This window comes from Anomaloglossus baeobatrachus, chromosome 12 (assembly GCF_048569485.1).
Source record: "Anomaloglossus baeobatrachus isolate aAnoBae1 chromosome 12, aAnoBae1.hap1, whole genome shotgun sequence".
Taxonomy (NCBI): Eukaryota; Metazoa; Chordata; class Amphibia; order Anura; family Aromobatidae; genus Anomaloglossus; species Anomaloglossus baeobatrachus.
The window spans coordinates 48,138,196-48,149,587 of NC_134364.1; the positions used below are offsets into that span (position 1 = coordinate 48,138,196).

The following is an 11,392-nucleotide window of genomic DNA, read 5'->3' on the forward strand; positions in this document are numbered from 1 at the left end:
TTATATATTTTTATATATATTTTTATTTCTCATAATTTTATATTTATATATTCATCTAGTCCTAAAAACACAAAGCCCCAAAACCCTCCTCCCCCCCCCCCCTTTTTTCCTGCATATAGCGGTGGATTTGGTTACTTTCTCTCAAATCCCCGTCCAGCGCATGCGCTGTACTGTTTTTTTCCCACGGTTTGAACTCACACCACCTTTCATTATTGGAAACCGCTCACTCTCTCTGCTCTACGCATGCGTCCCCTCATTTTTTCCCACGGTCCGAACTTTTAATTTACCCTTTCACTATAGGGACACCTATTCCCCTCGCAAGAATTCTTGTTCTTTTCCCGATCTTATTTCCCCCCCCCCTCTCTCAGAGGTAACATCCACTTTCTGTTTACTTCAGAGAGACATCAGCTCGTTTTTGTTCCTATACGGAAGCCCCAGGCTATCCTAATTTTCATCTTTGTATAAGCACTAATAAAAGGATCACACACATCCCCTTTTTATATATAGATTTATAGTTCACAATTTAGATTTAAGCATCATAGATCTCTCGTAGCCACTGCTTCACAGTACCCCTCAAAGGACAGAATAGTGGGTAGAGAATTTCTCTCCCATTGTCCCCTTGACACTCCCTTAGGTTCAAGTCCGATCATACTCATATATTGAACATCTTTTACTCTTTTTTCTTTTCCTTCTCTTGCCGAAAAAAACAACGGTCTCTTTTTTTCCTTTTTTTCTTTTCTTCTTTTTTCTGGTTTAATTATTCCACGAAAGGTATGCTCTCCATTATAAATCTGGTAGAGGGAAAACCCTTTTATTTAACGTGTAACACCATGCAGTATTGTGTTTTTTTCAATCATGACGTTTTTTTCAATCATGACGTAGTCTCACTCCTCGTGGCTATGAGTCATGAGATAAATGTTTTTTTTCAGGAGCGTGACTTCTCCTGGATACTCCTATATAAACCCTTGTATTTCTTACATTTGTATGATATTTTTCCCTGAAGAAGGAGGCGTGCATGCCTCTGAAACGCGTAGGAATGTTTTAATAAAAGAATCTTTATTTTTATAAACACCCTTTGTGGTTTATAGCGCGGTAAAAAAACCCCGTCCTTTCACTTTGAACATTTACACCTAGGAGTCAGGCAGACTGGTGGGAGAGAAGAAGGGAGTCTAGTGAGAGCCCTCAAGGTGAAAGGAGCTGGGGTGTTAACTCCTGGGGAGCTAGAAGGACTGAGGTTGGGTCGCAGACAGTGGTCCAGGTCCAGAGGGGTCGGGGACTGGTAGCAGTGACATTGGAAGAGGGTGTGACGGACATAGTCTTGGAGGACTGTCGGCACCAGAAAGTGTGACGCCCTGGGCAAGCCAGGGGTCACAGGTCATGACACCACCACACCCTACACCCCGGATAGGTACACCGAAGCTGCCCAAAAATCCTTGTTGCCTTCCTCCAGGGGCTGATGTCCACACCAGGGGGTGGGCGAAGGCGGTTGGCTCCGCCCACCGAGGAGTTCACAGTCCTGGAGGCGGGAAAACCAGGCAGTTGAGTAGAGTTGAGTAGAGTTGAGTTTAGTGAGAGTTGGAGAAGGAAGTGGTAGAGGAGCAAGGGAGAGGAGTAAAAGTGGAAGAGAAAGTGACAGTTGAGGAAGCCTGAAGTTGGTCCAGGTGCGTGCCCCGGACTGAGACAGCAAGGTCAGCAGACGGCGGTGACCATCTGCAGGAGAGGCTGATCGGAGGTTGCCGAAAGGACCGTGGACGGGTGGTGGCCCGGCGGTACCGGAACGGTATACGAAGAGAAGTCAAGGCTAGGAGTCGCCGTGAATTTGCCAAATCCGTCAGTGAAGGGGACTTCCTGGGTCTCCCAACAGCTAAGTCCCGATTGAAGGCAACAGTCCAACCGTAGGAGAGAGACACCGCCACCGCCAAGGCACCAGTTTCTCAGGGCCAGCGCCTGTGGGCAAAGAGGGGCTCCTCCGGCCCATATCCAAGCTGGGGAGCGGGTTACCGGTGGGAACCCATCGCTACCAACATAGACTTAGGTGCAGGAAAAGGGACCGTCACCGTCAACTACTGGGGAAAAGCAACAGCAGCCGTCCGTGGGAACCGTCTTTCCAGCCGTGTGTTTTACCGAGAACTGTGTCCCCGTCTCAGGCTGAGTGAGTACCACAGTGCCGTGAGGCACAGCGCTGCCCCCGCGTCCCTGCACCCCACCAAGCCCTGCACCGGCCCCGCCATCCCTCATCCCCCACCTCATCACTGTGCCCCGGGACAACCACCCCCTACCCACGGAGGGGAGAACCAACAACTTTGCTGCTCCCTGTCACCGCTCCCGGGATCCCCATACAGAGCAGCGGTGGTGTCCACACAATCACCACAACCGTGGGTGGCGTCACGGAGAATAAACAATCCCAAAAACCAATCCCCTTTCACTCACGGGCGAGGAACGCCGCTCGAGTCCCCGGGATCCGGCCCATCGCTCGAGCCACCGAGCAGCAGCAGGCCGCAGCAGCAGCGGCAGCCGGACCCGAGCAGTGGGGAGAGCGCAGCGTCCCCTCCTCCGCCCGCGACAAAATCCCAAAAGAACTGACAACTACCGAGCACGATGGGGTACAGGACTCTAGGTCAGGAGCCGATTCAACATCCTGAGAATTAATCTGCAGAGGAAGGGGACCTTCCCACCGAGCTCAGAGACTGAGGGCATCAGCACACTGCGGGGGACAGGGTTTTCCACAGAAAGCAACCCACTAAACTCCCAAGAGCCAGCCCTTGGGAGCAAGTCTTCACTTAAAAACTGAAGAACGGGACCCTACAGCTTCAAGCTGTAGGGACCCACACGGACACGAAACTGTGCACGGAGGCAGGCTCCGGATTACTATGTGACACCGGTGGGACCGGGTACTTGGATGGGCTCCCCGCAGTGGCAGCAGCACACAGAGAATTTGGTTTACCTACAGCGTGTGTGTGTTTCCTTTATAAACCTCATCCAGCACCACAACTACCAACAGTGAGTACCCTGGTCCCGCCTGCACTCTGCTCTCCCAAACAACTACCAACACCCCTGAGCCCGGGGCCTTTCCTACCTGTGGAGGGGCTAACATCAGGCTGCTTAACTCAATCTGCCCCGGTACTCCTTACAGCAGCGGTGGTACTCCCATTACCGCAACCCACAGGTGGCGTCACGAGCTTATCCCCTGTAAATACCCCCTTTATACGGATCAAAGTGTCCGTCAAGCCGGGTCCGGACCCCCTCGAGCCACGATCCCGGATCCGAGCAGCCCGTCTAACACCGGGGCGGTACATACACACAGGGATGTCCTGCCGACACCATTCATGCTTTTTGTAGGGACATAATGATTGTATTAATCATTCTGTCCTCATGTTGGATTGTTTATGCCAGCTGTAAGTAAATAATTAAATAAATTTGGCTTAAGGTTAGTATAATAATGGAAATAGGGTATGAACTTAACCCTGTCCTCTTCCTTACCTGCAATATAATGGTATGTTGTATTAATTATGCAGTTCCTGTGAGCTACTGTATTATTACGGTGCAACTGCAATGCAGGAGGTGTTCCCATGAAATCAGTTGTAGGTGCCAGCCATATTATACAGCAAACAACTGTCTTATTGCCAGAATTGGAAAAAGCTTTGATCATGGCCGTTTGAGGGGTACTTTACACGCTGCGACATCGCTACCGATATATCGTTGGGGTCACGTCGTTAGTGACGCACATCTGGCGTCGGTAGCGACATCGCAGCGTGTAACACTAATGAGCGACGAGCAACGATCGCAAAATCGTTCCAAAACGGTAATCGTTGATACGTCGCTCATTTCCTTAATATCATTGCTGCTGCAGGTACGATGTTGTTTGTCGTTCCTGTGGCAGCACACATCGCTATGTGTGACACCGCAGGAACGACAAACATCTCCTTACCTGCGTCCACCTGCAATGCGGAAGGAAGTAGGTGGGCGGGATGTTACGTCCCGCTCATCTCCGCCCCTCCTCTGCTATTGGGCGGCCACTTAGTGACGCCACAGTGACGTCGCTATGACGCCGAGCGCACCTCCCCTTTGAGGGAGGGATTGTTCAGCGGTCACAGCGACGTCGCTGACCAGGTGTGTGCGTGTGACGCTGCCGTAGCGATAATGTTCGCTACGGCAGCGAGCACCAAATGTCGCACGAGCGACAGGGGCGGGTACTATCGCGCTCGACATCGCTAGCAATCGCTAGCAATGTCGCAGTGTGTAAAGCACCCTTAACTCCCCTGTGCGCACGCTGCGTTTTTTACCGCAGTTTTGCTGCAGAAAATGTTCATAACCTTGCTGCAGTCCTTCCCTAGCAAAACCCATGGTAAAAAAAAAAATGCTGCACGCACACTGTTTTTTCATCAACAGGTTTTGCTGCAGAATTTCCGCTGCGGAATTAATGTGTTCTTTTCTGCAGGTACCTGCGCTATCAAGGCCAGATACAATAGAAAAATATGCAACAAGGAAATAACCAACATTTCTGTAATAGGTAAAATAAATTTGTATTATTTAATAATCTTAGAAAATATTAAAGATTATTAAATAATATTAAAATTGATTTTACCTATTACAGTAATGTTGGTTATTTCGTTGCTGCATATTTTTCTATTGTATCTGGCCTTGATACTTCTACGGTTTAAGGTTTGGAGATCTGCAGGTTCTCTTATTTATTGTAGGGGCCGGGTCCCCTATATCAATTCCATCCATCACTTGGGTTGGTCCATTCGTTTTAATGATTTTAAATTGTTTGTAATAAAGATTTGATATTTTTCATTATATTCGGCTTGCATTGGTTTATTGGTGTATTGATAAGAATATTAGCAAATACCTCCAATTAGAAATGTAGTATTGTTTTCCTGATTCACTATGTCGCTTACCTCATGTTCAGGGCATTGCAGGACATTTAGTCTCTAATGGTCATAACCATGGATACCTAACTGTGACTAAATGCAGGTCTTGCAATGCCCTGAACATGAGGTAAGCAAAATAGTGAATCAGGAGAACTACACAGTACTAAATTTCTAATTGGAGGTATTTGTTATTAATAATAATAATAATAATAATTATTATTTATTATTATTACACCTACTATATGTTAGGATATGATCTTGGAGATGGGAATAACCCTTTTAAGTCCGAGTTCAACCAGTGATCTAACCTAACATGTTGATCCAGAAGGAGGCAAAAACCCCATGGCGCAGACCGCTCCACATTGGAGGAAAAATTCCTTCCTAACTTTCCATACAAATTAGACTAGTTCTCCAGATCAACGCCCAATAACAGAATCGAGTGCATATAACCAGTAACATATATATTAGATTTTTCAAGAAAGGCATCAAAGCCTCTTAAATTTTAGTAATTAATCAACCATTATAACATTATGAAGCAGAGCGTTCCATAGTTTTACTGCTTTTACAGTAAAGAATCTGCGTCTGTTATGATGATTAAACCTATTTCTATAAATCCCATTCACTGTGCTTGTACTGTAGTATGCAACATTTTGGAAGCAGCAAAAATACTCTGCATCCAAAATGCTGCTAACACTGATCGTGGGATTGTACCGTGACCTCAACTTTGTTGCAATCTGTCAGCTTCAATGTAAACTAGCCTTTTCTCTCTTCTTCTTGTTTTTCTTTGTAACCAGGTAGTATTTTCTGCTGGCTAATGCACTGTGTTCTTATATACTAATTACATTTTAGTTTTGGTTCATGCATTTTAATTAACATTTTCTTATTTTTTTCAATTAAACGGAGTATACAGCTGTTGCTTTTGCCTGGAGTAAGGAAGTAATCTCACAAAAGCTTCTTTTTCTAGACTCCTTAAAGAAATATACCTGGTGAGAAGAGTAGGTCTGTATCTATTTTCCATAGACCTTAGATCTGTAGACCTAATCTATGTACTGAGATTACACAAGTTCTATGAAGATGTTACCCTTGGGCTCCGTGGATATATCAGAGCCACGGGTATGGGAGCCATAGTATAAATCCATGTCACCTTAATGCAGCTTTTTAAGAATATGTGCGCACGTTGCGTTTTTGTTGCTTTTTTCGGTGCAGTTTTGTCACAAGAACCTGAAGGATTTCCTAGTGCAAGCAAAGTGAAATAAGATTCCTAAAGTTTCTTGCACACGTTACTTTTTTATTTGCTGCAAATTTCACCCATACTATTGAATGGAGAAATATCTGGAACAAAAGAACAGCACGTATTTTATAGAGCTGTTTTCCTGCCAATACATAAAGATCTGCAGCATGATCTTTCTGCTGCAAATCCTGGAATAAGTGCACATGCCTACATACCTTACTGAGATTATAGAGTCAGACTCTGCAGTGTTTGATTTTGGCCTGTCACGATCGTCTCCCTATTTTTGGAGACTAGTGGCAGTTTGAGGACTGGAACGCCTTATCTCTATCCGGGTCTCAGCATTTAAATGTTTTGTTTCATTTGGTACTGAAATAGTTAATGCCAGTTTTTCTGCCAGCAGCTCTCCTGCAGTTAAGGTCAGCTGCACCTGCTTTGTAACCAGACCCACTTGTGCTTAACACTAGAACTACTGGACTCGTGACACCTATATAGAAATACATGGTGCAAAGTAGTCAAAATGACTACCTCAGTAGTTCTAGTGTTAAATAGCCAAGTCTCCCAGCAAGATTTGCTGACTATACAAAACCATTTGTTTGAAAGCCACCTTGGTGGAAGGAGCTGCTGTGGATTCTCCTGAAGTTTGTATCCACTCTTTTTTTTGGTTATTTATTCCTTGTTTGTTTCTCCTACCCTCTTGTCTCTTTAGTGCAGTGGTGGGTCTAGTGTACCTCACCTGCCTCTCAGTAGTCAGTGCATCTATAGGGTTTTGTAGGGACTCAGGGTGCTGCTCGGCGATAGACAGTTGTTGAGACTGTATAGGGTCTGGCTAGGAGATGAAGGACAGCTACAGGTGAGGTTAGGAGGTGCCCAACTAACCTCTCACTAGAGCCAGGGCCCATCGTTGGTATTGTGTCCCCGGTGCCCCCCCCCCCACACTACTTGTCTGTGGTGTTTTTTAAGTGCGTTTTTTGTTTTGCTTCAGACCTCTGTTGGTCTGATTGCACCCGTCATGCGTGTTGCGTGACATGGCCGACTTAAATTGGCTTTCAGGTTCCCTTTAATTCTAATTGCCATAAAAGATCATCTTCAATGTCACAAAACGCGAGGAATCTCTACTATTCGTACACTAGAAGTGAACATAAAATTACTAATTAAGATGTCAATATATGCATATTTATAGACACCCCCCACTTCTCCCGTTATTACTACACTGGAACAGACTATTGACATGAGAAAACCTATAATTATTGAAATGAACATCATCCATGTGTAGTCAACAGCTGATGAGTCAGATTTCTGGCAGTGGGAAATGAATATTGATATTGCACTTGGAAAACTAATCTTAAGAATAAAGTGTTTCACCATTTCTTGTATATCCTCTTATTTTTATTGCATTGACTCTTAGGAAAAAACCTCAACTGGCTACAATATCATCTTCACTCCTCTTCACTCTTCCTATGAAGCTCATTGGGTGGCAATATTGCCGGACCAAAAGATCTGACCAGAGATCAATTGTAATTGGTATGGAATGGTAGAGGTGACAATACTGCCGGACCATGAGATCGGACCAGAGATCAATTGTAATTGGTATGGAATGGTGGAGGTGGCAATACTGCCGGACCAAGAGATCGGACTAGAGATCAATTGTAATTGGTATGGAATGGTGGAGGTGGCAATACTGCCGGACCAAGAGATCGGACCAGAGATCAATTATAATTGGTATCGAATGGTAGAGTTGGAAGGGGCCTCCTGGGTCATCTGGTCCAACCCCCTGTTCAAAGCAGAATTCACTAAGTCACTCCCCACAGATGTCTGTCTAGTCTTTTTTTTTTTTTTTGAAGACTTCTATTGATGGACGGCTCACCACCTCTCGTGGCAGCCTGTTCCACTCGTTGATCACCCTCACTGACTAAAATTTTTCTCTAACATCTAATCTGTCGCCTCCCATTGCTTCTAGTCTTGCTGACCAGCAAGTTGGTGTCAGAGGGATGTGAGATATGAAATGGACACACCTTAACATCTGTTTTACTGCCGTAAAACCTGGACTCCCACGGTTATACTGAACCAAACTTAGATCAGTCAGTATGGTTCAGTATACCTGTCGGTAGAACAATGAGTTTTCTATTCCGGGTTTCAGTAATGTTAAAAGGGCTTCAGTTATAATCTGTGCTGGAATGGTAATGAGGTTTCTATCTTCAGGTAGCACCACCGCAGTGAATATTGGAAATTACACAGTCCTTAGTAAAATCAATAGGTTCTCTGGAGGATAATGCTCGTTTGTTCATTACAAAGAGTAAAAGCCTTTTCTGTGTACATACCATTTGCTCTGACGTATAGGGTTGTTAAAGTCCTTTTATTAATTCACAGTAGGTATGGTGTACTTCTGGTGTTGCACCTTTTGGAATTATGACCAAAAGTCTCAAGCTTTGTTAAAAACGCCCCACATTCTTTTGGTAGACCTGTTGTAGGTTTTGGCAAAACAAAGCTATGCTTGGATGTTCTTCTTTGTAAGGAAAATTTGTAGTGTCTTGTCTTACCACCCACACCACGTAGCAGAATACATTTAGACTGTTTTGAAATACAGTAAAGAACCACTACAATCCAGAAATTCCTGCAGCTCCTTTAATGTTGCTGAAGGTCTCTCAGCAGCTTCCTATAGACCAATTTTCTTCTGGTCTTTACATCAATTTTTGAGGGGCTTTAATTTTTAGGTAATATCACTGTTGTGCCAAATTTAAGCCACCACTTGATGACACCTTCACAGTTTGAATACCATACCCTTATCCTGACAAAAGATAATTATTATTTATTTATTTATTTATTTTTTTTAAAACATTTTTTTTATTCAAATTTTTAAACATAACAAAAAAAATTAAACAGTTCCATGATCAAATAGTAAACATCAGCAAACACAAGATTGATTTGTTCATCAATGCAACTGTAAACCTTGCAAAGGAAGAAAAAATAAAAGGTAGTATCACAAATCAAGAATAAGAATGTCAGTGTGAGCCCTTCCACAATTATGTTCTTGCTATGGTGTCGACTACCATCTCCATATGGTACATGCTTAGTGTCTAACAATGGTCCCAAAAACTCCAATAAAAGATAATTTTTTAACAATGAGATCCCTTTGCTGTGTTTTTAAGCTGTTTACAAGCCATGGCTTTTGCTGTAAAATGCAACTAAGAAAATGTCTAAAATCTTGAGATGACAGAAGTGCACTGACTACTCTGTAATGTAATTCTGAACACAACCACATCCCCAATTATAAGGGGGGATTGCAACCCCAGTGTTTCAATTTTATTTTTCTCCCCTCTCAAAATTCCAGTTTCTCAGTGGATTTGGGTGACCTTTTTAAAGGTGGAAATTGTTTATTTTTTTTTTCATTTTACAAGCCAAAAACCTGGAATTTTAGCAGGGGTGTGTAGACTTTTAATATAGGCTGAATAAATATTTGACTATACAATATCTGATGGCAGGCCAATACAAATATGATAATGTTTCATTCTATATAATTACCTGAATTATTTTTTTTTAACTGCCCCAATCACTTAAAACCTATTAGTGTTTGACATCCCCCAGATCACAAAGTTAAGGTTCAGGGAAACAAATTGTTTCCATTTAGTCATTGTAAATGTACACTAAAATATATGTTCGTGCTATCATTAGCAAAGTGCCTGGAGGCAAATCTATATAAATGTTTGTGTCTGGAGAATGCTTAGCTTGCTTGTGGCCGGCGGCCATAACAATTGTTCAATAGCAGAAGTCATTTAATTACCTGACATTTATTTTTGGACGTTTTCAAACCTTTTTTTTCTTCTGTGTTTTCATTTCAGGTTATTTATTAGTCGGGCTGATTGCAGTGTTCCTTGTGGTTGAGCTATTAAAGAGTCTTTTCAACTGCAACCAGGTTTTCAATCTGTTCTTATTTGGGTGTGACGACAACCGGAGGGCCGAGGAGATGGAACAGGATCTACCGTCTGACTCGGCGCTTCCTTGTGTGTCTAAGCATGATGAAACGACGAGGAGAAGGCTTCCACATTCCGCGTCTCCCATGGAGAAGTCATATGGGACTATCAACCCATGCATTAGTTGATGGCTTTAATATTTCTATTACTTTTCTCTACTATGAAGAATATATACCACTGGGAATGCCATGTTTAATTGTATTTTTCTTTGTTGACTGGTGGAGACTAATGTAACTTATAATAATTAACTTTATAACGTGTAAAACAATATAAATTATCTAATCTACGGTCAATAAAGATCCTCTTGGGGTAGGTAGTTTCACGTCTTGAGCACCTATAAGTTACTGTAATGCCAGTATTTCAGTTTTACCTCCAGTATTTGTAGCCAAAACCAGGAGTGGGTGATAAATACCCAAGTGGTGCCCGTGTTTCTATTATACGTTTCCTCTGATTTGTTCCACTCCCGGTTTTGGCTACAAATACTGATGTAAAAAAACCTCACTAAATACTCAATGTGTGCACAAGGCCTTAGGGAAGAGGTATAATGTCATTGATTATCTCTCCCTAGTTACCTTTTGACCTCCTGAGATTTTAATTTCTTTTTTTTTTTTTTAAGGTGTATTTGTTTTGTAGGGATTTAAAATAATATTCTGAAAGATGGGAATGGTAAAATAGGTGCAGGATGGTGAAAGGTAGCAATCTGTTCTCTAAAATTTAGCCTGACCACTAAAACCTGAAAAATAACACTAAAGTTAAAAAAAAAAAAAAAAAAAAAAAAAGAAATAAGGTAATAAAACAAAAACAAACACCACTCCCCATACCTGGTGAGTCTGTGGCTTGCTTGGTTCTCCAAACTGGAGCAGTTGCGTGGGATAATATGTAATAGCAGGAGCCCAGGAGGAGCTACCCAAGGGAGGTCCATATAATAATCTATTTTATTCTTCATGTTATGTTACTGCCAATTTTTCTAGCAGAAAGTAAGTATGTGCAGGGATGTTAAAGATTGGAAATTATCTGGACTTCCCCCCCCCCCCTATTGGGGGATTTTGCCTTGTATGTGGTTTATATGCATTTTGGTGGTTCAAACATCTCCTTTTTGTAGGATTTGTGTGGTCATATGTGGTACAGATGTGGAGAGCTTTCCATTGATGCATAGGCTTCAATATGATGAGGGACATTTTGGTCTTGGGTTTTCAATGCTCATGATTAGTGTTGTGTGTTTGGCACTACTCGCTACTTGATTGAGCATTTGGGTCCTTGCGGAGGTCGGCTGAGTATCGCGGTTGCTCGGATATTTTGTCTGTGAAACCATGACCACAATG

General features: G+C 43.0%; 1 protein-coding gene across 1 annotated transcript in view; it reads left to right on the forward strand.

Annotated features, from left to right (window-relative positions):
* LOC142257548 (potassium channel subfamily K member 1-like) overlaps window positions 1-10,460 on the forward strand; it is a 42,682-nt gene extending 32,222 nt beyond the window's left edge. Inside the window, exon 3 of the mRNA XM_075329697.1 lies at window positions 9,939-10,460. Coding sequence (XP_075185812.1) covers window positions 9,939-10,198 — 260 coding nt within the window. The 3' untranslated portion in view covers window positions 10,199-10,460. The remainder of the gene's footprint in view (window positions 1-9,938) is intronic.
* Window positions 10,461-11,392: the final 932 nt, after the last annotated feature.